Genomic DNA, 24,154 nt, shown 5'->3' with positions numbered 1-24,154 from the left:
TTAAAACAGTTCAGCACTGGCAATAATAATAATAATAATAATAATAATAATAATAATTTGTTGCAGCTATTTTCTTTCTGGAAATGGAAAAGCCACACATGCTAGAAGAAAATGTGGGAAAGATTCAGAGAGAGAGCCAAAACAAAAATATTTTTCTTCCTCCTGTGATTGAGGGTTACATCTACACTAGAGAGTTAAGGCAGTTTGATACCATTTTAACCACCATGGCTCAATGCTGTGGGATTATGGGAGCTGTAGTTTTGTCAGGCACCATCCCTTTTTTGGGCAGAGAAGGCTCAAGATGCTTCTGGCCCAACTTACCTGTCCGAACACATCTCCCCTTATGAACCATCTAGGACGTTAAGACCATCTGGTGAGGCCCTGCTCTCGACTCCGTCTGTGTCACAAATACATTTGGTGGGGACAAGAGATAGGGCCTTCTCAGTAGTGGCCCCTCAGCTATGGAATGCCCTCCCTAGGGACATTAGATCAGCCCCCTCCCCCTTTTGACTTTCCGAAAAAAGTCAAAACTTGGCTATTTGAGCAGGTGTTTGAAAAGGCAGTGTAATTAGACATAGGATTATGGAACAATTGGACTATGAGATTGGATTATGTTTTTATTTAGGAGATGAAATGATTGTTTTTACTACTGTCATGGTTTTAATTGATGTGTTAATGCTTTTTAATGTTTTTATGATGTTGTTGGCATTGAATTGTTGCCTTGTGAACCCCCTCATAGAATCACAGAATCAAAGAGTTGGAAGAGACCTCATGGGCCATCCAGTCCAACCCCCTGCCAAGAAGCAGGAATATTGCATTCAAAGCACCCCTGACAGATGGCCATCCAGCCTCTGTTTAAAAGATTCCAAAGAAGGAGCCTCCACCACACTCCAGGGCAGAGAGTTCCACTGCTGAACGGCTCTCACAGACAGGAAGTTCTTCCTCATGTTCAGATGGAATCTCCTCTCTTGTAGTTTGAAGCCATTGTTTCGCGTCCTAGTCTCCAGGGAAGCAGAAACAAGCTTGCTCCCTCCTTCCTGTGGCTTCCTCTCACATATTTATACATGGCTATCATATCTCCTCTCAGCCTTCTCTTCTTCAGGCTAAACATGCCCAGCTCCTTAAGCCGCTCCTGCTCTTGAGCCAGGCGTCCCCCATTTTGTATCTTTGCATTTCGTTTTTCCTGCAAAGTGGAGTATCTTGCATTTGTCAAAACTTCATTTTGTTAGTTTTGGCCCATCTCTCTAATCTGTCAAGATCGTTTTGAATCCTGCTCCTGTCCTCTGGAGTATTGGCTATCCCTCCCAATTTGGTGTCATCTGCAAACTTGATAATCATGTCTTCTAGCCCTTCATCTAAGTCATTAATAAAGATGTTGAACAGAACCGGGCCCAGGACGGAACCCTGTGGCACTTGGCTCGCCACTTCTTTCCAAGATGAAGAGGAAGCATTGGTGAGCGCCCTCTTCTTTCCTTTCTTTCCCCTTTTCTCTTTCTTTCTTTCCTTTCTCCCTTCTTCACCACTGAGAAGGCCAATTTCTTCCTAGCAACATCATAGAGGGACACTTCACCTAGAAACAACCTTTGCAGGACAGACAGATGGACAGACAGAACCACATTGACTTTTATATATATATAGAGAGAGAGAGAGATGCAACAATACAAGTATGCCTCTTCCACTTTTTTTAACCTTGCTAAGAACATCATCCTGAGTATTTTCTTGCTGTTTCCTACCATCAGCTCCTATACAGCACTGGCTACATTGCTATAGACACCAACTATCCCTATACAGGTCACGGTCAAGCTGTGCCAAAGCCTTTTCTATGGCTCATTGAGGCTGTTCCAAGGGAAAGTCACATTGCTTCTCAGTTGCTCGGCAAACAACAGAACAGGTTTGGCAAGACGGCCAGACACACAACAGCCTGCTTCGCTGCTCCTGCCAAACAGGTTGCACCAGGTTATTAAACAGCTTCTTGAAAGGGATGGAGAAGCAATGCTGCATCACAGCGTAATCTTTGGTCACTAAGGGTTTTTAAAAAATCTGAATCCTAAGGTGGGCGAGGGGAGGAAGGAAAGAAGAAGAAATGCCAACATTTTCATTGGAAAGACATGGATCTTTCTCTCCCTTTTGCCCTCTATTCATGCCTCTTTGAATTCCGCAGCACTGCTGGTCACAGCTGACCTCCAGCTAGAGCACTCAAGGGCCAAGGCTTCCCAGTTCTCAGTGTCTATGACACAGTTTTTAAGGTTAGCTGTAAGCCCACCTTTAAATCTCTTTTCCTGTTCTCCCAGCATTTCGTTTTCTGATAATAATGATAATAATAATAATAGTGGCAGATACTAAATAGGGCATCTACTTCAACACCCTTCTGCGTTCATGCAGGAGAAACAGAATCAAAGCACTCCCAACAGATGGTCACCTGGTGCCTTTGTAATAATAATAATAATAATAATAATAATAATAATAATAATAATAACAGCAACCCCAGGGGCCAACCAGTCCAACCCGTTTCTGACATGCAGGTAAATCACAATCAAAGCACCCCCAACAGATGGCCATTCAGCCTTTGTAACAATAGCAACAGCAACAGAAACCCCAGAGGCCATCCAGTCCAAACCCTTGTTTTTTTCCAGCAGCTCCGAACTTTTAATTTCCCTGCATTTCTGAGGAGGAGGAAGAAGGTAGAAGCAGCACTGCACTGTGGAGCCCCTAGCGATCACATTTGACAACCCCTGCTCTACTCTGTTCTTGACTTTCCACCCTTTCTCCCTCCTCCAACTTCTCTTTTTGGGTTCTGTTTCAGGTGAAAGATCCCAAGAGCATCCTGGACGCCGATCCTGAGGCTCATGCCTTGCTGGAGATGATTGGAAAGAGCCGCCAGAGCGAGGGATTGCGGGTCCCGGACGAAGACGGGGACAACAACCACTCCGAATAAAGCCTGGAAGCTTTTGCCTGACCTCGAGCACAAAGTGGAGAGTTTTGGGGGGAGGGGGAGGGTCTCTGAGCTTTGTATTTCCCATTCGCTTGAGTGGTCATTGAGACGGGGCTTTGTTGGAAGACAAAACAGTTGGATATATCAACAGGGGTGGGATGGGGTGGGAACCTAGTTTTTATATCCACAAAACAGTTGGATATATCAACAGGGGTTGCATGAAATGGGGTGGGAGCCTGGTTTTTATATCCACAGTTGGATATATCAACGGGTGGGATGGATCGGGGTGGGAGCCTAGTTTTTATATCCACAAACAGTTGGATATATCAACGGGTTGCATGGAATGGGGTGGGAGCCTGGTTTGGGTATTAATTGGAGCTATTGCTGAGCTAATATCGGCAACATGGATGGATCATGGAAATTGAAGGCCAAACTATATAGATCAGGCACTACTATATACCGGCTGTTAGGAATTGTGGGAGTTGAAGTCCAAAACACCTGGAGGGCTAAAGTTTGCCCATGCCTGATATATTATTGCTGTCTTCCATGAAAACCAAACCAAAGCCAGTTCTAATTGGGAAGATTAGAGGAAAAGTTCCCGGCTCTAGTATTAGATTAAATGTTAGGAATCAGAGCAGTCTAATTGGGTCAGATTTCAGTTTATGGGTGTGGAATCATGTAAGCATGCAGATGGAATGTTTCCTTTTTGGTTTCCAGTTAATGTGTATAATCTGAAATTTGGGAAACTGGGACTACAACTCCCAGAATCCTGGCAATAGGACAGAAGACTGGGCTAATTTGCATATATGTGTTGCCAGCTAGGCAGTTAATAAGGTCAGTCCAGATCGATGTTTACGAATCATGGCTCCGATCTGCCTCCCGAGGCTCACGTTTCAGTCAAGCCTAGTGAAAGCATCGGAAAGCTCCAGGATTAAGTGTCTTTGGTAGGTATTTCCGAACAATAAACATTCAAAGGATTTGAAAGCTAATTCCAGGGTTTAGAGCTAATGGGGCTAGGGAAAAATCAGAATTTTATGTGGTTGCTCACAATTGAGAGTGCACACTTCTTTGCCATGTGAATCATGCAGCAAATGCAATTATATGTCAACTCATGTTGAGAATCAGTAATATCTATTGATTGAATCAACTCATGTTTAAAATGAAAATGCTTTAAACAGAGAAGACTGTCCTACTCTAATGACATTTTGTGTTTGGATGTCTGGTTTTTAATGTTTATACCGCGATGCCACTGTCTTTTAGATCTGCCAATCTTAAGCCTTAATGAGGACAGACTTTGGAGAAGGTAAGGTTGTTGTATCGGCTGCAAAGACCGTGATGAAACTTTTCATTCCCTCATCCAACTCACGTTTAAGAATGTTTTGAAGCAATTAGTAGGCAGTACAGCCTTGCTTTATTTATTAATGAAGGTATTTCTAAGACAGTCTTCTTCTCAACCCAACTCAAAGCAGTTTATTGCATGGTAGTATTGGTGGTAATAGATCTATCCAGTTGCCAAAGCGCATAGTAGTTTCAGAACTGATTTTCCACCCAGCCGTGGAAGTCTGCTGAGCAAGTCACACTCTCTCAGCCTTCAGAGAAGGCCATGCTAAGCATCTTCAAAATACAATTTGTCAAGAAGAGCCTGCCATAGGGTTGCCATAACAAGATGGAGCCATCTTGTAGGGACAAGGAGCTGTGCACGATGTGGCTTTGAATATAGACATTCAACAGAAATGTCCAACTGCCTCTGTATGGGAACTTCTGCACCAAGTGACCCTTCCAGCTAAGAACTCTAGTCACCTGTTAGCCCTTAAGACATGTTTTATTAACAAAAGGTGTTATTGCAACTTAAATAAATAAACAAAATGATGATGGTGGTGTCATGGATTCACAGTGCGGTTCCTGTGGGCCGGTTGTCTTTGTAGAACACGTCATTGTAAGGCGAAAAAGCTTTAATGGATCCGTCTGTGAAAGGGGGAAAAGATCTCATCGGTTGGTGATTGTTTCATGGATCATGCATTGTATGCAGATATTTTATCTGGATCAAAGAGTCTTCCAGGATTTGACAATGTCATTGAAACACCACATCTGGCTTCATGAACCACCGAAAGGTGGGTTTGCAAGTCACAAAAGCACACGTGAGTCTTCAAGTTGCCACAAGTCTCTCTGTGCCTTGATTTAGTCTTGCAGTCACACAGCTTCCAATGGGAAATGGTCTTTCTTGGACTGGCTGCAACAATACCTCTCGCCAATTTTGGCCAACTCCGAAAGGATAAAAACCGAAGACGCCAAGGCCACAAGGAGTAACAAGTCTACCGATAAGAGAAAAAAAACACATAATTACTATCACAAATGGATAAAGTGGACTGAAATCTTCAGATAATTTTTTTTAAATGGTAATGACTCGGCATCCGTTTCTGATTTTGAACTTGGGCTTGGATTGGAGCTGCGTCAAATGTTCTTACTATGTTCAGCCCAGGATCTGTATGAATTGGCTGTGTTTTATTCAAACAGTGCCCCCAATCCCATACTCCAGATACAGAAATATATAGTCACTCGTTCAAATATTGACTCCAGTTGAGTTGCTCCAGCCTTCTATGAAGGAATAAAGGCATTCCGTGCTCAAGCTTACCCAAAGCACCCAAATTCTCTGTCTGGAAGATCCTCTGCAAGGGAGGAATGTATATTACTGCCATCTGGCCCAGAATGGACCCCAGGACAGAATATAAGAACATGCGGTTCCGGAAAAGGCCGATTTCTAATATCAGTTTGGTCTAGAGAGGGGAAAAATACAAGAAAATGAATGGAAGCAATATTGGGGTGGGGGATGCCACCCAAAAGGAGCAAGCCAAAACATGGCTATAACTTTACATAGGTTGAAACAGCAGAAGGCAATTAACAAGTCACCAAAAAGCAGAGGAAAATCAGGCATGGGCAGACTTGGGCCCTCGTGGTGTTTTGCACTTCAACTCCCACAATTCCTAACAGCCTCAGACCCTTTCCTTTTAATTTTCCGTTTCCTTTTCCACTTAAGTGGCTGAGGGGGGAAAAGAAAGGGCCTGAGCCTGTTACGAACTCTGGGAGTTGAAGTCCAAAACACCTGCAGGTTCCAAGTTTGCTCATGCCAGGGCTAGCATCTATCCATGAGGTCCACTTAACACTTCCATTTTGCACCTATTGTGAGCATTTGTATCCTAATACGTTTTATTTGCCAATTGCTTGGTTTATCTGGGGTAAAACACCCCTTTCTCACCTGAGAGCGACACGTCAAGGCATTGAAGAGGTCAAAGAAGACAAAACACGTGAAAGTCATTGTCGTGGTCCGTGGGGTTATGCCACTTTCTGGAATCTGGAAGTGAGAAGAGGCATCGGTCAGAGAAAGATCCTCTTTTTTTTCTTGCCTGGAAGTTTGGAGAATGTGCAAAGTCAAGGTCTCCTGCCTCACAATGGTCTTTTTGTTTGCAAAGTCACAGCCACCTTGACGTTCTCCTAAAGGAAAGATTAGAGGCACAGTTCTGCCAAGCAGTGTACGCATAGCCCTAAATCTACATGCAGCGATGGATAAGAAATAGAGCTGTGCAAGCGATGAAAAAATGTTTCAAAACCTGTTACAAAATTAGGGGGCACCAGCATTTTGTTTCTAAAGTATCGTTAGTGAACATTTCGTGACTATAACTAGAGTAACAAAATTTTGTGACTTTTTTGTTACAGGAATTGCACAAGTAGGGAAACTTCAGGGGCTCCTTTCTACTTCATTTTACAGCTATTGGGGTGAAATTCCTACAATGGGCAGAACAAATTGACCACTGTGATCCCATCCAGTTTCAGAATGTTTCACTTATTCATGAATTTTTGGGGAATTCTCCAAGTTTTTATAAACAAATTCTTAAAAACAAAGAATTCTTAAATTCTTAAAAACAAACTACAAGAGCAAACTCCTTGAGTTTTCTCTACAACGACACAAGGTATGTGAGATAAAGTCAAAGGAGGAGGGAGCAAGTATGTTTTTTGCTGCCCTGGAGACTAGGACACAATGGAGAAATGGCTTCAAACTACAAGAAAGGAGATTCCACCTGAACATGAGGAAGAACTTCCTGACTGTGAGAGCTGTTCAGCAGTGGAACTCTCTGCCCTGGAGTATGGTGGAGGCTCCTTCTTTGGAGGCTTTTTAACAGAGGCTGGATGGCCATCTGTTGTGGGGGAGGTATTTGAATGTGATGGTCCTGCTTGTTGGCAGAATGGAGTTGGACTGGATGGCCCACCAGGTCTCTTCCAACTCTATGATTCTATGATCATTCCCCCCAACTTTCAGAAATATTAATGCATCTACTGGTTTTAGGGAATTTTTAAAAAGTTTTGACAATTAAAAAAAAAGAAGTCACAACAGTTATCTCATTGACTATCTCTGTCTCATATGAACCAATAGAACTTCCATTAAGGGATTCCTTCCCAACCCAGCGCAGAGATTGACTTACGAGAAGTCTCAACCCATTCTCCTTTTTGCAGATTGGCTGGATGTGCAACGGAGGATCACATCTCTCCCTCTCCTGATTGGGCTTCCTGATGCTATGCAGAATTCTGGGAAATGTAGTTCAGGGCAGGGCCTTTGGAGTTCTCTGGCATTGGGCTCCTTGCCTTCCCAAACTGTATTTCCCAGAATTCTGTGCTTTCTCCATCTCTTTCTCAGCAAACTCTGCTTTCTCCCTGCTGCTTCCCTCACCATTCATTTAAAGAAGAAAGACAGCCTTTTGGGCTTTGCTTTGCTTTCTTGCGCTGAACATGGCATTGACTTTGGGAAGTTTTCGAGGTTTATAAAATGCAAGCGAAAAAGTATTGGGTCAGTTTTGATTCTTACAATTTTGGTGTGGGCCACGACCATATGTCATATATTTTCTTGTAAATACGAATTTAACAAATTTAATCCAATTTACGAGGACTAACAAAAATATCGCACACTCCTAAAAAAGTGACAAGAAGTTTTGTTAAAATCCAGAGAAACAAATCAAACCAGAAAGATGTGTTTTCTATAGGAATCTAAACACAGCAGATCCATTGAGGAGGATCTTGCCGAACCCCTCTGTTGCCCCTCTGTGAAATTTCCCTTCATTGCTCAACAATAACTTAGAATGTCAGCTAAATATTTAGGGATGTGACTTGGGCCTCCTCACCTCCTTCCAATAGACAAACATGGTTCCGCTGATGATGGCAGTGGCCGAGAGGAGGATCTTCAAGACCAAAGACTTGCTGAGAATGGTGTCTGTGATGTTCCTTGGAGGCTGTCTGATGGCGTCCTTGTCCACTGGTTCGACACCCAAACTGTTCTCAAGTCCCAGAAAAAGACACGTGATTATAAGGATACAGATTCATGAGCCATTTAATCTTGTTGTCAAGACACAAATCACACCATACGTTCAGTAGCAGTTGGTAGTGTCCATGTTTACTTTTTGGGAGGTGAAATAATTGCAAATTTCAGTCCTGTGGAATAATTTAACCCATAAACTTGCAGTTCACCTTCCATATTTGTGGGTTTAATTTTTGCAGATGTCTTGAGTTGTTATATTATCTCTAGAAATCATAGAGCTGGAGAATCTTGATTCTTAGATAATTTCTCTAGGTATTTGTAGGTTTCCCGGTTCAATTTTATGGTCAACCTCCTCCATTTGTAGGTCCAGTGTGATCTTATGGTCATCTTCCATCTGTAGGTTCTCCCGTTTCATTTTATGGTCAATTTCCTCTGGTAGAAGTTGACCATAGAATTGTCCTGGAAGACCTACAGCTTCTAAGGAAAGCATTCTCATAAGTAAAACAAACATTTTTCACTTTCATTGAGGACCTGCACTCATCGCTTTCATGGAAGTGGAGGGCCTACTGTCATATGAGAACGCCATTAAACTATGCCCAGATTTTGAAACTATTTGAGATAAGAGAAGGAAAAGGTTCACACTGAGATCTTTCCCACTGCCCTGATACTACCATTCCCCTTTTCTCACCTTTGAGCTGGGGGACCGTCCATTATAATATTGATCCACAGGATCTGCATGGCATTGAGTGGATTTGGCAAATTGAATATGGTAGACAGAGCGATTAAACTTAGAGCGGAGATGCTCCTGGTGAGAAGAAAACAAAAGATGTGCAATTTAAGCCTTTAGTGAAGACTCAGATGTCCCAATGGGGGTTCCTTCCAAAGTTGCAAAAGTTACTTTTCAAAACTCCCAGAAGCCTCTCCCTCCCCCAAAAGTAATATGTAAGCATTAGTTTAGCCTTAATGGTCAAGCCAAGAACCACTTACGTGCTGAGCTGAAAGCGAACAAAATTTTTAATGTTGTAAAATATGCCTTTCCCTTCTTCGATGGCATTCCTGGTGGAAAGGAAAGAGAGATATTGTGTAATTTTGCAACTCCAGTGGTTTCTTAGCCCTTTTAAATTGGCTTGTGGTTGGTCAGAGAGCCAACTTGACATAGTGGTTTGGAATGGGACTATGAAAACCAGGGCTTGAATTCTCATTCAACCACAGAAACCTGTTGGGTGGCCTTGGACAAGTGATACCTCAGAGGAAGGCAAAGCCAAGGAAACTACGAAACGTTCACTTTCAGATCCCTATAAGTTAGAAATGACTTGAAGACAACGACAAATCTTCACCTAAGAGACACCTACATGATGGTTGAGAAGTCATCATCCACGAGGATCATGCTTGCAGCCTCCTTGCTGACGTCAGTTCCTGCCCGCCCCATTGCGACCCCGATGTCAGCTGATTTCAGAGCAACAGCATCGTTCACTCCATCCCCAGTCATTCCCACAATGGCTCCTGCCTGTTGCAAAGCCTGAGGAAGAGACAAATGAACATAAATATCAGTATCCACCAAGATAGATTCCATGTTCAGATGCATATGATGGCTCTTGGGGGAAAAAACACACAAGAGACAAACAGATTAATGCATATTTTCTATCAAGAAATGCATTGAATGCCCAGCATAGAATCCTTGAATTTGTAAATATAGAACTTGGAGAATTTGGGAGCATTGGCCATTTCAGCTGAAGCCTAATTGTGAAACTCAAATAAACCCTCATTATGTACAATGTATTCAATATTAGTTCAAGGATAGTTTTTCATGCCGATATGATCACATCTAAACAATGATAATGAACAAATATGCCACTGCAAATAGTTGAAATAAACTCGGTTAGCGTATCAGGGAAGATATATTTTTTGGTTGCTGCAATAATCGTCAGCCAGTCAATCAACATATATTTTATGTTGCCTAACATAACCTCCAATGATGGAATCAGAGCATTTTGAGAGTTACATGAATTAATAGCTTCCTCTGATTAGCCTTTCCAGAATCATTACAAAACATAATGAAAGAGATATAGAATCATAGAATCAATAGAATCAAAGAGTTGGAAGAGATCTCACGGGCCACCCAGTCCAACCCCCTGCCAAGAAGCAGGAATATTGTATTCAAATCACCCCTGACAGATGGCCATCCAGCCTCTGTTTAAAAGCCTCCAAAGAAGGAGCCTCCACCACACTCTGGGGCAGAGAGTTCCACTGCTGAACGGCTCTCACAGTCAGGAAGTTCTTCCTCATGTTCAGATGGAATCTCCGCTCTTGAAGTTTGAAGCCATTGTTCCGTGTCCTCCAAGGAAGCAGAAAACAAGCTTGCTCCCTTCTCCCTATGACTTCCTCTCACATGTTTATACATGGCTATCATATCTCCTCTCAGCGTTCTCTTCTTCAGGCTAAACATGCCCAGCTCCTTAAGCCGCTCCTCATAGGGTTTGTTCTCCAGACCATAGATCATTTTAGTCGCCTTCCTCTGGACACATTCCAGCTTGTCAATATCTCTCTTGAATTGTGGTGCCCAGAATTGGACACAATATTCCAGGTGTGGTCTAACTAAAGCAGAATAGAGGGGTAGCATGACTTTCCTAGATCTAGACACTATGCTCCTATTGATGCAGGCCAAAATCCCAGTGGCTTTTTTTTGGCGCCACATCACATTTTTGGCTCATGTTTAACTTGTTGTCCATGAGGACTCCAAGATCTTTTTCAAACATACTGCTCTCGAGCCAGGCATTGTCCCCCATTCTGTATCTTTGCATTTCGTTTTTCCTGCCAAAGTTGTCCTCGTTGAACTTCATTTTGTTAGTTTTGGCCCATCTCTCTAATCTGTCAAGATTGTTTTGAATTCTGCTCCTGTCCTCTGGAGTATTGGCTATCCCTCCCAATTTGGTGTCGTCTGCAAACTTGATGATCATGCCTTCTAGCCCTTCATCTAAGTCATTAATAAAGATGTTGAACAAGACCGCGCCCAGGACAGAACCCTGCGGCACTCCGCTCGTCACTTCTTTCCAAGATGAAGAGGAAGCATTGGTGAGCACCCTCTGGGTTCGTCCATTTAACCAATTCCAGATCCACCTCACCGTAGTTTTGCCTAGCCTACATTGGACTATATATTAGTAGATCAGCTGACCAACAAGTGGAGAACTGCTGTGTTTACTAGTTCACTGCTGCAAATGTCAACCAAGGCAAGCCACAGCCAACAAAGCAAACAATGCTAATTTATACACTATGAGGACAAAGGGCAAAGGAAAGGTGAAACAAAAAGGGAAAAACACAGAGATAATTTCAGCGTATTTCCTTCCATTCGCAATGCAGTGTGACCCCCTTTTCTGCAGAGGAAATACTGTATTCCAGGTCCTGAAACCATGAATAATTGTGAACCCTGAATTGTGGCTATACATGGGCTGTTAGCAAAGCATAGGATCACCATGGAGAACCTAGAGATGGCCACAAACACTTCCATGGGGAATATTTTGGAGCATGCTTTTCAACCATGGATATTGAGTCTGTGGAGAAGGGGAGGAGTCATTCTGTAGTACAATGCCAAGGGCAATGGAAGAAACTTTCTCACGTGTAGCTAGAAGATACCAATTTGAGCTTTACTAGAAAATTAGACATAGATGATTAGTTCCCTAATTTGCACCGTAATGAGTTGTAAGAAGAAGAGAAATCAAAGGAGCAAAATGGAGCAAAATGGCAACAACCAACTGGGCACAACAGAAGCAAAATAATAATCACAATGGTGCAAACTCTCATTATTATAGTATGGCCCCAATATCTACCACTGACATGTTCCCAGTCTTCATGTGGTTTCACAAAAAGATGGATAATAAGGGATCCTATTGAGACGGAGGATGTCTGACCTAGGCATGTTGCCAGATGTCAAATTGAGGAACATACTATATTCCAGGAAGAGATACAAGGATGGCACTTGTTTGGGGTGAGGAGATACCTTTATGATCTTTAGTTTGTGTTTGGGACTTGTTCGGTAGAAGATGGAAACCTAGACCATGAGGAGAGAAAAAAAGAGAAGTATATGAGCCTGCTGTAATTTCAACAAGAGTCACCATTCTTCACACAATCCCTTCAAGGGCCATTACATTTTGGACTGTTGACGACAAGGCTGACTCGCTGATGTTCTCCAACATCTCCCCAGACATTGCTTTCATCTTCCCATTGCAAAGGCCAATATTTCTTCCTGGAATGAAAAAACAAACAAACATTGTGTTATAGTTGATTGTTTCAGTCAAGAAAATATTAGTTGGTGAGGAATTTCTGGTGACCAAATCTGATATGGAATGGTTGGATTTAAACTGAACTTGCATAGTCATCAGTTAGAGATGCCATAGTAACATCTCACATTGTAGAATGTGTGTTGAATTGGACCATATCTTCTCTAAGGACCATTCCAATTTGCAAATTCCATAGTCTGCATCCATGGTTTGTTCCAACTGGATGACATTAAGTGGGCCACATGCTCTCAATCCCAGAATGCCTAATGATAGGTTCCCCTTAGGATCATTATAAGGTGTAAATGACTTGAAGGCATGCAACAACTAAAACCCATGGTCTTGATAAATCATTGGTGATCTGGGGAGTACCTGCCCAGGTAAGGGAAAGTGAAGAGCATCAATACTATATTCTCTGACACCTACACTGGAAGTTCCAAATATGAGAAGGAAGTCAACCCAACTGTTATTCCTAACAGTTGCATTTCCTGCTTTTGGGGAAATCGCAGGGGTCAGCACACCCAGAGTGCAATGGATGAGCCTCACCCTGGGAAAACCAAATTTATGAGATTTACAAAACCATTCAAGAACTGATTCAAGAGATTTACCCTTATTGAAAAGTACTAGAGAAAAAGAGCAGCGCATAAAAATCATAAACTTCTGCAGTTTTGAGAACTCCAAAAACATTTGTTGTTAAAAACATTGTAAAGAACATCTCAAGAACACCCACAGGTTGGAGTGAATAAAACATATCTTTTCAACATCTTGAGATGTTGTCCTCTTTTGATTTTGTGGATATCATTGGGTGCTTCCTCAATTTCTCCCCATTTTTGAGAATAGTAACTGGATCAAGGCCTACCAATGAAGCTTTGGTATCTCACTCACCAATGGCCAGTGCTGTTTCCAAGGCATCTCCAGTTATCATTTTCACTGATACTCCTGATTTAATGAGGACTTGAACAGCTTCCTTCACTCCATGTCTTGGTGGGTCAATGATGCCAGCAAGGCCTAGAAACGTTAAGCGGCCAAGCTCCGGTCCAGATGCCAAAGCAAGCACTACGAATAAAGGGACAGAGGCAATGTCTTCTTATTTCATTGATTTGAGAATATTCCTGTTGTAACTTTCTCCAAAATGCTTGACAAAAAAAAAAAAAAAAAACAGATAGAGAGATAAAACCCAATGCTAGAAGAATATACAATTGACCATCCACAATTGCAGGATTAACTTTTTGCAGATTCAGTTATTTGTGGACGGGATTAATATTATACAATATACAGTGATACCTTGAGTTAATGATTTTTTACTGGGTATTTTTAAATACTGTTTAAATTTAGGCCTGTTTTAATGTGCGTATATTTATTGCGGGAGATAAAGCAGGGTATAAAATGTTTAATTTGTTCAGTGACTGAGCTCTTAACTCAAATTGCTCTTATCTCAAAGCAAATTTTTCCATTGAAATGCACTGAAATTCTATTAACCAATTCTTGCTCCCTGAACCTCCCCATTTTTGTTATGTATTTTAAGATAAAAAAATGTACTTTATAAATAATAAATAATGTTTTTACATGCACATTCACATGGAACAAGAAAGAAAGAAAGATCAACTTAAAAATGGTGGAAGCACAAAGTTGTCGCAAAGAAAGCCCAACGCACAAAGTGAAGAGACAGAAGCATCCTATCCTTCTTCATCCTGTCCTCCTTCCAGCGTGCCTCCCTCTCTTGCTCTTTCTCCATCTCTCTCTTCATGATGCCAAATAGGCCAGGAATAAAAAATCACACAAAATCAACTAACCCAAAGATCCTCAAAGCAGACTCCATGATTTTGATTTGCGGGCTGTGCAGTGGTGGTGGGAGTGTGGAGGGATGAGTGTGTTGTTTTTGTGATGAGTGTGGGAAAAGCATTTAATGTTATTGTACAATGGCAATAAGGTTATTCTATCTCCCAAAGCGGACAAGAGCATGAGGCCCAGAGGCTGCTTCCTGGAAGCCCTAAAGCCCTGCACTCTTGCTGTACCACTTGCTCTTAATTCAAAATGCTGCTCTTGTGTCAAAGTGAAACCCAGCGATGCCTCTAAACTCTTAAGTTGAGACACTCTTAAGTCGAGGTTCCACTGTATTCTCATTGCAGAGCAGCACGTTTGGGGATTTATGGGTTTGATACCCATAAAGGAGGAGCTGAGGAGCCTTCCAATCAAGGTGAAAGAAAGCGCAAAAGCTGGGTTGCAGCTAAACATAAAAAAAAAACCAAGATTATGGCAACAAGAATGATTGACAACTGGGAAATAGAGGGAGAAAATATGGAGGCAGTGACAGACTTTGTATTTCTAGGCGCAAAGATTACTGCAGATGCAGACTGTGGCCAGGAAATCAGAAGACGCTTACTTCTTGGGAGGAGAGCAATGACCAATCTTGATAAAAATAGTAAAGAGTAGAGACATCACACTGGCAACAAAGATCCGCCTAGTCAAAGCCATGGTATTCCCTGTAGTAACCTACGGATGTGAGAGCTGGACCTTAGGGAAGGCTGAGCGAAGGAAGCAAAAAACGAGCTCAGACTTGCCAGGGACATTAAAAACAATAAAAAGGGCTTCTATTCTTATGCCAGTAGAAAAAGGAAAAACAAGGAGGCGATAGGACCTCTTCGAGGAGAAGATGGGGCAATGCTGACAGGGGACAGGGAAAAGGCAGAACTACTTAATGCCTTCTTTGCCTCGGTCTTCTCACAAAAAGAGAGTCTTCAACCTCAGCAAGATGGAGTGGATGAGGGATTGGAGGACATCCAACCCAAATTGGGAAAGAAGTCGTCCAGGAATACCTGGCCGCTCTTAATGAGTTCAAGTCCCCAGGGCCAGATCAACTACACCCAAGAGTACTGAAGGAACTAGCGGAAGTCATTTCGGAACCATTGGCAACCATCTTTGAGAGTTCTTGGAGAACGGGAGAAGTTCCAGCAGATTGGAGGAGGGCCAATGTGGTCCCAATCTTCAAGAAGGGAAAAAAGGACGACCCAAACAACTACCGCCCGGTCAGCCTCACGTCGATACCGGGCAAGATTCTGGAAAAGATTGTTAAGGAAGCGGTCTGCAAACACTTAGAAACAAATGCAGTCATCGCTAATAGTCAACATGGATTTATCAAAAACAAGTCATGCCAGACTAATCTGATCTCTTTCTTCGATAGAGCTACAAGCTGGGTAGATGCGGGGAATGCCGTGGATGTAGCGTACCTGGATTTCAGTAAGGCCTTCGACAAGGTCCCCCATGACCTTCTGGCAAGGAAACTAGTCCAATGTGGGCTAAGCAAAACTACGGTGAGGTGGATCTGGAATTGGTTAAGTGGACGAACACAGAGAGTGCTCACTAATGCTTCCTCTTCATCTTGAAAGAAGTGACGAGCGGAGTGCCGCAGGGCTCCGTCCTGGGCCCGGTCCTGTTCAACATCTTTATTAATGACTTAGATGAAGGGCTAGAAGGCATGATCATCAAGTTTGCAGACGACACCAAATTGGGAGGGATAGCCAATAGTCCAGAGGACAGGAGCAGAATTCAAAACGATCTTGACAGATTAGAGAGATGGGCCAAAACTAACAAAATGAAGTTCAACAGTGACAAATGCAAGATACTCCACTTTGGCAGAAAAAATGAAATGCAAAGATACAGAATGGGGGACGCCTGGCTCGAGAGCAGTACGTGTGAAAAAGATCTTGGAGTCCTCGTGGGCAACAAGTTAAACATGAGCCAGCAATGTGATGTGGCGGCAAAAAAAAGCCAATGGGATTTTGGCCTGCATCAATAGGAGCATAGTGTCTAGATCTAAGGAAGTAATGCTACCCCTCTATTCTGCCTTGGTTAGACCACATCTGGAATATTGTGTTCAATTCTGGGCACCACAATTCAAGAGAGATATTGACAAGCTGGAATGTGTCCGAGAGGAGGGCGACTAAAATGATCAAGGGTCTGGAGAACAAGCCCTATGAGGAGCGGCTTAGGGAACTGGGCATGTTTAGCCTGAAGAAGAGAAGGCTGAGAGGAGATATGATAGCCATGTATAAATATGTGAGAGGAAGCCACAGGGAGGAGGGAGCAAGCTTGTTCTCTGCTTCCTTGGAGACTAGGACGCGGAACAATGGCTTCAAACTACAAGAGAGGAGATTCCATCTGAACATTAGGAAGAACTTCCTGACTGTGAGAGCCGTTCAGCAGTGGAACTCTCTGCCCCGGAGTGTGGTGGAGGCTCCTTCTTTGGAAGCTTTTAAGTAGAGGCTGGATGGCCATTTGTCAGGGGTGATTTGAATGCAATATTCCTGCTTCTTGGCAGGGGGTTGGACTGGATGGCCCATGAGGTCTCTTCCAACTCTTTGATTCTATGATTCTATGAAGATCGATGCTTTTGAGCTGTGGTGCTGGAGGAAAGTGCTGAGAGTGCCTTGGACTGCGAGAAGATCCAACCAGTCCATCCTCCAGGAAATAAAGCCCGCGACTGCTCATTGGAGGGAAGGATACTAGAGACAAAGTTGAAGTTCTTTGGCCACATCATGAGGAAACAGCAAAGTCTGGAGAAGACAATTATGCTGGGGAAAGTGGAAGGCAAAAGGAAGAGGGGCCGACCAAAGGCAAGATTGGATGGATGGCATCCTTGAAGTGACTGGACTGACCTTGAAGGAGCTAGGGGTGGTGACGGCCGACAGGGAGCTCTGGTGTGGGCTGGTCCATGAGGTCACGAAGAGTCGGAGACGACTGAACGAATGAACAACAACACCCAGCATCCTGGTTGGCATGAGGCTCAATGTTGAATCTTAAGGTGGACTGACCCCGCAATCCAAGGGATCCCATGCTCTTTTCCTCTTGAATATAGACTGCTCTTTGTTGCGGCGTCAATGGTAGAGAGATGCCTCCACTGTTAAACATGGTACAATGCTGCATCACTTCCTCCAAGGCCCCCTTCATAAAGTAGACCTCTTCCTGGCCCTAGAAGATACAAGGAGATGAACAGAGGTGAACGGAGATGCCCATATCTTTTCACGATTGAGTAGGAAGGAATCATAGAATCATAGAATCAAAGAGTTGGAAGAGACCTCATGGGCCATCCAGTCCAACCCCCTGCCAAGAAGCAGGAATATTGCATTCAAATCACCCCTGACAGATGGCCATCCAGCCTCTGTTTAAAGGATGCATCCACACTGCAGAATGAATATAACTTGGTCCCACTTTAACTATCACAACTCAAGAAAGGTAGAGGAAATCAAATGAAATCATTCATTCATTCTTTGAGCAACTTGTTCTGTGGAATTTTTTTTTTCGTGAAAAGCGATTACATTTTTGTACCTGATTTTTCAGTGCGCATTTCACGGCCATTCCACTTCTGTTCGGGTTAGCTAAAGGGAATCTCCTTCCTTCTGATGTAAGTGTCCTTTATGTCACTCAGTTCCATCTGTAACAAACATTGGAGATGATGGGGGGGGGGGGGGGGTTGGAGACACAAGGAATTAATCCTAAACATCTTCTCCTGAAATTAGAGCTAAAAGTTATTGGAACAAAACCAAAAAAATGGGTAAATGCAGGAGAGTTTCAGGAACAGGACTTGGACGTCTTTGGATCCTTTCCCCTCTGACTGAGAAAATCGGTTCTTTGGATATTTCATGATGGGCCATGGACACCCAACCTTGCACAAGTCACATTCTCTTATTACCAATGCATCACATTCATTAAATATTACTGAACCACCACTTCAGAAATGGCAACCTACTGTGTTCATCACATGACTTAGGCTTCAAGTGTAGGGTAGAGAGGTCTTGGCATTTAAAGGAGAGGGTTCTCTTTTCAGACTTTCTCAGCTGCTGGGCAAGTGACTTTTAAAAAAATTGTCCAGATAGAGATGGACAAAATGGCCAATTCTGTCATGTGATGGTATTTGTTGTTCTCTGCTTTACAATGATACGGTTTTGCAATGCCCCTTTGAGAAAATGCTCCACCATTACTTGATGCTCGCGGAGAAGGAAGGTTGGCAGTGTGTTGTGTTCCTTTCTGTTTCATGCACTTTCTGGGGGCTTCCCTTCCCTTCCCTTCCCTTCCCTTCCCTTCCCTTCCCTTCCCTTCCCTTCCCTTCCCTTCCCTTCCTTCCCTTCCCTTCCCTTCCTCTTCCCTTCCCTTCCCTTCCCTTCCTTCCCTTCCCTTCCCTTCCCTTCCCTTCCCTTCCCTTCCCTTCCCTTCCCTTCCCTTCCCTTCCCTTCCCTTCCCTTCCCTTCTTCCCTTCCCTACCCTTCCTTCCCTTCCTCCTTCCCTTCTCCTTCCCTTCCCTTCTCCTTCCCTTCCCTTCCCTTCCCTTCCCTTCCCTTCCTCTTCCCTTCCTTCCCTTCCCTTCCCTTCCCTTCCCTTCCCTTCCCCTTCCCCTTCCTTCCCTTCCCTTCCCTTCCCTTCCCCTTCCCTTCCCTTCCCTTCCCTTCCCTTCCCTTCCCTTCCTTCCCTTCCTCTCTCCCTTCCCTTCCCTTCCCTTCCTTCCCTTCCTCTTCCCTTCCCTTCTCCCTTCCTCTTCCCTTTCCCTTCTCCTTCCCTTCCCTTCCCTTCCCTTCCCTTCCCTTCCCTTCCCTTCCCTTCCCTTCCCTTCCCTTCCCTTCCCTTCCCTTCCCTTCACCTTCCCTTCCCTTCCCTTCCCTTCACCTTCCTTCCTCCTTCCCTTCCTTCTTCCCTTCCTCTTCCCTTCCCTTCCATCCTTCCCTTCCCTTCCCTTCCCTTCCCTTCCTTCCCTTCCCTTCCCTTCCCTTCCCTTCCCTTCCCTTCCCTTCCCTTCCCTTCCCTTCCCTTCCCTCCCTTCCCTTCCCTTCCTTCCCTTCCCTTCCCTTCCCTTCCCTTCCCTTACCTTCCCTTCCCTTCCCTTCCCTTCCCTTCCCTTCCCTTCCCTTCCCTTCCCTTCCCTTCCCTTCCTTCCCTTCCCTTCCTTCCCTTCCCTTCCCTTCCCTTCCTTCCCTTCCCTTCCCTTCCCTTCCCTTCTCCTTCCCTTCCCTTCCCTTCCCTTCCCTTCCCTTCCCTTCCCTTCCCTTCCTTCCCTTCCCTTCCCTTCCCTTCCCTTACCTTCCCTTCCCTTCCCTTCCCTTCCTTCCCTTCCCTTCCCTTCCCTTCCCTTCCCTTCCCTTCCCTTCCCTTCTCCTTCTTCCCATTCCCTTCCCTTCCCTCCCTTCCCTTCCCTTCCCTTCCCTTCCCTTCCCTTCCCTTCCCTTCCCTTCCCTTCCTTCCCTTCCCTTCCCTTCATCCTTCCCTTCCCTTCCCTTCCCTTCCCTTCCCTTCCCTTCCCTTCCCTTCCTCTCCCTTCCCTTCCTTCCTTCCCTTCCCTTCCCTTCCCTTCCCTTCCCTTCCCTTCCCTTCCCTTCCCTTCCCTTCCTTCCTTCCCTTCCCTTCCTTCCTCCCTTCCCTCTTCCCTTCACCTTCCCTTCCCTTCCCTTCCTTCCTTCCTTCCCTTCCCTTCCTTCCCTTCCCTTCCCTTCCCTTCCCTTCCCTTCCCTTCCCTTCCCTTCCCTTCCCTTCCCTTCCCTTCCCTTCCCTTCCCTTCCCTTCCCTTCCCTTCCCTTCCCTTCCCTTCCTTCCCTTCCCTTCCCTTCCCTTCCCTTCCCTTCCTTCCCTTCCCTTCCCTTCCCTTCCCTTCCCTTCCTTCCCCTTCCTCTTCCTTCCCTTCCCTTCCCTTCTCCTTCCTTCCCTTCCCTCCCTTCCCTTCCTTCCCTTCCCTTCCCTTCCCTTCCCTGTCCCTTCCCTTCCCTTCCCTTCCTTCCCTTCCCTTCCCTTCCCTTCCCTTCCCTTCCCTTCCCTTCCCTTCCCTTCCCTTCCTTCCCTTCCCCTTCCCTTCCCTTCCCCTTCCCTTCCCTTCCCTTCCCTTCCCTTCCCTTCCCTTCCCTTCCCTTCCCTTCCTTCCCTTCCTTCCCTTCCCTTCCCTTCCCTTCCCTTCCCTTTCCCTTCCCTTCCCTTCCCTTCCTTCCCTTCCTCCTTCCCTTCCCTTCCTTCCCTTCCCTTCCCTTCCTTCCTTCCCTTCCCTTCCCTTCCTTCCCTCCTTCCCTTCCCTTCCCTTCCCTTCCCTTCCCTCCTTCCCTTCCTTCCCTTCCTTCCCTTCCCTTCCCTTCCCTTCCCTTCCCTTCCCTTCCCTTCCCTTCCTTCCCTTCCTCCTTTCCCTTCCCTTCCCTTCCTTCCCTTCACTTCCCTTCCTTCCCTTCCCTTCCTTCCCTTCCCTTCCCTTCCCTTCCCTTCCCTTCCCTTCCCTTCCCTTCCCTTCCCTTCCCTTCCCTTCCCTTCCTTCCCTTCCCTTCCCTTCCCTTCCCTCCTTCCCTTCCCTTCCCTTCCCTTCCTTCCCTTCCCTTCCCTTCCCTTCCCTTCCCTTCCCTTCCCTTCCCTTCCCTTCCCTTCCCTTCCTTCCCTTCCCTTCCCTTCCCTTCCCTTCCCTTCCCTTCCCTTCCCTTCCCTTCCCTTCCCTTCCCTTCCTTCCCTTCCTTCCCTTCCCTTCTCCCTTCCCTCCCTTCCCTTCCTTCCCTTCCCTTGCCCTTCCCTTCCTTCCCTTCCCTTCCCTTTCCCTTCCCTTCCTTCCCTTCCCTTCCCCTTCCCTTCCTGCCTTCCCTTCCCATTCCCTTCCTCCTTCCCTTCCCTTCCCTTCCTTCCCTTCCCTTCCCACTCCCTTCCCTTCCTCTTCCCTTCCCTTCCCTTCCCTTCCCTTCCCTCCCTTCCCCTTCCCTTCCCTTCCCTTCCTTCCCTTCCCTCCCTTCCCTTCCCTTCCCTTCCCTTCCCTTTCCTTCCCTTCCTTCCCTTCCCTTCCCTTCCCTTCCTCCTTCCCTTCCCTTCCCTTCCCTTCCCTTCCTTCCCTTCCCTCCTTCCTTCCCTTCCTTCCCTTCCTTCCCTTCCCTTCCCTTCCCTTCCCATTCCCTTCCCTTCCCTTCCCTTCCCTTCCCTTCCCTTCCCTTCCTTCCCTTCCTTCCCTTCCCTTCCCTTCCCTTCCCTTCCCTTCCCTTCCCTTCCCTTCCTTCCCTTCCCTTCCCTTCCCTTCCCTTCCCTTCCTTCCCTTCCCTTTCCCTTCCTTCCCTTCCCTTCCCTTCCCTTCCCTTCCCTTCCCCTTCCCTCTTCCCTTCCCTTCCCTTCCCTTCCCTTCCCTTCCCTTCCCTTCCTTCCCTTCCCTTCCCTTCCCTTCCTTCCCTTCCCTTCCCTTCCCTTCCTTCCTTCCCTTCCCTTCCCTTCCCTTCCCTTCCCTTCCCTTCCCTTCCCTTCCCTTCCCTTCCCTTCCCTTCCCTTCCCTTCCCTTCCCTTCCTCCTTCCTTCCCTCCTCCTTCCCTTCCCTTCCCTTCCCTTCCCTTCCCTTCCTTCCCTTCCTTCCCTTCCCTTCCCTTCCCTTCCCTTCCCTTCCCTTCCCTTCCCTTCCCTTCCCTTCCCTTCCCTTCCCTTCCTTCCTTCCCTTCCCTTCCCTTCCCTTCCTTCCCTCCCTTCCCTTCCCTTCCCTTCCCTTCCCTTCCCTTCCCTTCCCTTCCCTTTCCTTCCCTTCCCTTCCCTTCCCTTCCCCTTCCCTTCCTTCCCTTCCCTTCCCTTCCCTTCCCTTCCCTTCCCTTCCCTTCCCTTCCCTCCCTTCCTTCCCTTCCCTTCCCTTCCCTTCCCTTCCCTTCCCTTCCCTTCCCTTCCCTTCCTTCCCTTCCCTTCCCTTCCCTTCCCTTCCCTTCCTTCCCTTCCTTCCCTTCCCTTCCCTTCCCTTCCCTTCCCTTCCTTCCCTTCCCTTCCCTTCCCTTCCCTTCCCTTCCCTTCCCTTCCCTTCCCTTCCCTTCCCTTCCTTCCCTTCCCTTCCCTTCCCCTTCCCTTCCCTTCCCTTCCCTTCCCTTCCTCCTTCCCTTCCTTCCCTTCCCTTCCCTTCCCTTCCCTTCCCTTCCCTTCCCTTCCCTTCCCTTCCCTTCCCTTCCCTTCCTTCCCTTCCCTTCCCTTCCTTCCCTTCTCCCTTCCCTTCCCTTCCCTTCCCTTCCCCTTCCCTTCCCCTTCCCTTCCCTTCCCTTCCTTCCCTTCCCTTCTCCTTCCCTCCCTTCCCTTCCCTTCCCTTCCCTTCCCTTCCCTTCCCTTCCCTTCCCTTCCTCCTTCCCTTCCCTTCCCTTCCCTTCCCTTCCCTTCCTTCCCTTCCTTCCTTCCCTTCCTTCCCTTCCCTTCCTTCCTTCCTTCCCTTCCCTTCCCTTATCCCTTCTCCTTCCCTTCCCTTCCCTTCCCTTCCCTTCCCTTCTCCTTCCCTTCCCTTCCTTCCCTTCCCTTCCCTTCCCTTCCCTTCCCTTCCCTTCCCTTCCCTTCCCTTCCTTCCCCTTCCCTTCCCTTCCCTTCCTTCCCTTCCCTTCCCTTCCCTCTTCCCTTCCTTCCCTTCCCTTCCCTTCCCTTCCCTTCCTTCCCTTCCTCTTCCCTTCCCTTCCTCCTTCCCTCCCTTCCCTTCCCTTCCCTTCCCTTCCCTTCCCTTCCCTTCCCTTCCCTTCCCTTCCCTTCCCTTCCTTCCCTTCCCTTCCCTTCCCTTCCCTTCCCTCCTTCCTTCCCTTCCCTTCCCTTCCCTTCCTATCCCTTCCCTTCCCCTTCCCTTCCTTCCCTTCCTCCTTCCCTTCCCTTCCCTTCCCTTCCCTTCCCTTCCCTTCCTTCCCTTCCCTTCCCTTCCTTCCCTTCCCTTCCCTTCCCTTCCCTTCCCTTCCCTTCCCTTCCCTTCCCTTCCCTTCCCTTCCTTCCCTTCCCTTCCCTTCCCTTCCCTTCCCTTCCCTTCCTTCCCTTACCCTTCCCTTCCTTCCCTTCCCTTCCCTTCCCTTCCTCTTCCCTTCCCTTCCCTTCCCTTCCCTTCCCTTCCCTTCCCTTCCCTTCCCTTTCCTTCCCTTCCCTTCCCTTCCCTTCCCTTCCCTTCCCTTCCCTTCCCTTCCCTTCCCTTCCCTTCCTTCCCTTCCCTTCCTTCCCTTCCCTTCCTTCCCTTCCTCCCTTCCCTTCCTTCTCCTTTCCTTATTCCCTTCTCTTTCCCTTTCCCTTTCCTTCCCTTCCCTTCTTCCCTTCCCTTTCCCTTCCTTCCCTTCCCTTCCCTTCCCTTCCCTTCTTCCCTTCCCTTCCCTTCCCTTCCCTTCCCTTCCCTTCCTTCCCTTTCCCTTCCCTTCCCTTTCCCTTCCCTTCCCTTCCCTTCCCTTCTACCTTCCCTTCCCTTCCCTTCCCCTTCCCTTCTCCTTCACCTTCCCTTCTCCTTCGTTCTTCTGTTGTGTTGTGCCACATGTTGCCTCCTCTCCTCTCCTCTCCTCTCCTCTCCTCTCCTCTCCTCTCCTCTCCTCTCCTCTCCTCTCCTCTCCTCTCCCTCCTCTCCTCTTCTCCCCTTCCTTCCTCCTTCCTTCCTTCCTTCCTTCCCTTCCTTCCTTCCTTCCTTCCTTGTTTTGTGTGTGCCATGTGCTACCTTTCTCCTTCTTTCCTTCTTTCCTGACTTCCTTCCTTTTGTGTGTTGTGTGTGCCATGTGTTGCCTCCTCCTCCTCCCCTCCCCTCCCCTCCCCTTCCTTCCTTCCTTCCTTCCTTCCTTCCTTCCTTCCTTCCTTCCTTCCTTCCTTCCTTCCTTCCTTCCTTCCTTTTGTGTGTTGTGTGTGCCATATGTTGCCTCCTCCTCCTCTCCTCTCCTCTCCTCCCCTCCCTTCCTTCCTTTCCTTCATTCA

General features: G+C 46.5%; 2 protein-coding genes across 3 annotated transcripts in view; one reads left to right on the top strand and one right to left on the bottom strand.

Annotated features, from left to right (window-relative positions):
• Window positions 1–4,802, top strand: part of MEAK7 (MTOR associated protein, eak-7 homolog) — a 29,942-nt gene extending 25,140 nt beyond the window's left edge. For both annotated transcript variants that reach the window (XM_060788466.2, XM_060788467.2), the window contains exon 8: window positions 2,804–4,802. In XM_060788466.2, the coding sequence (XP_060644449.2) occupies window positions 2,804–2,935 (132 nt within the window). In that variant the 3' untranslated portion in view covers window positions 2,936–4,802. The remainder of the gene's footprint in view (window positions 1–2,803) is intronic.
• A 320-nt stretch (window positions 4,803–5,122) lies between these two features.
• The window catches only part of ATP2C2 (ATPase secretory pathway Ca2+ transporting 2), a 53,862-nt gene continuing 34,830 nt past the window's right edge, over window positions 5,123–24,154 (bottom strand). Inside the window, 13 exon segments of the mRNA XM_060788468.2 lie at window positions 5,123–5,244; window positions 5,565–5,706; window positions 6,186–6,281; window positions 8,101–8,248; window positions 8,923–9,039; window positions 9,222–9,290; window positions 9,587–9,753; window positions 12,229–12,279; window positions 12,377–12,474; window positions 13,391–13,561; window positions 17,317–17,473; window positions 17,831–17,860; window positions 17,862–17,936. Coding sequence (XP_060644451.2) covers window positions 5,123–5,244; window positions 5,565–5,706; window positions 6,186–6,281; window positions 8,101–8,248; window positions 8,923–9,039; window positions 9,222–9,290; window positions 9,587–9,753; window positions 12,229–12,279; window positions 12,377–12,474; window positions 13,391–13,561; window positions 17,317–17,473; window positions 17,831–17,860; window positions 17,862–17,936 — 1,443 coding nt within the window.

This window comes from Anolis sagrei, chromosome 8, assembly GCF_037176765.1.
Source record: "Anolis sagrei isolate rAnoSag1 chromosome 8, rAnoSag1.mat, whole genome shotgun sequence".
Classification (NCBI taxonomy): Eukaryota; Metazoa; Chordata; class Lepidosauria; order Squamata; family Dactyloidae; genus Anolis; species Anolis sagrei.
The sequence above is the reverse complement of the archived record's forward strand: the minus strand, read 5'-3'. Positions and strand labels throughout refer to the sequence as shown.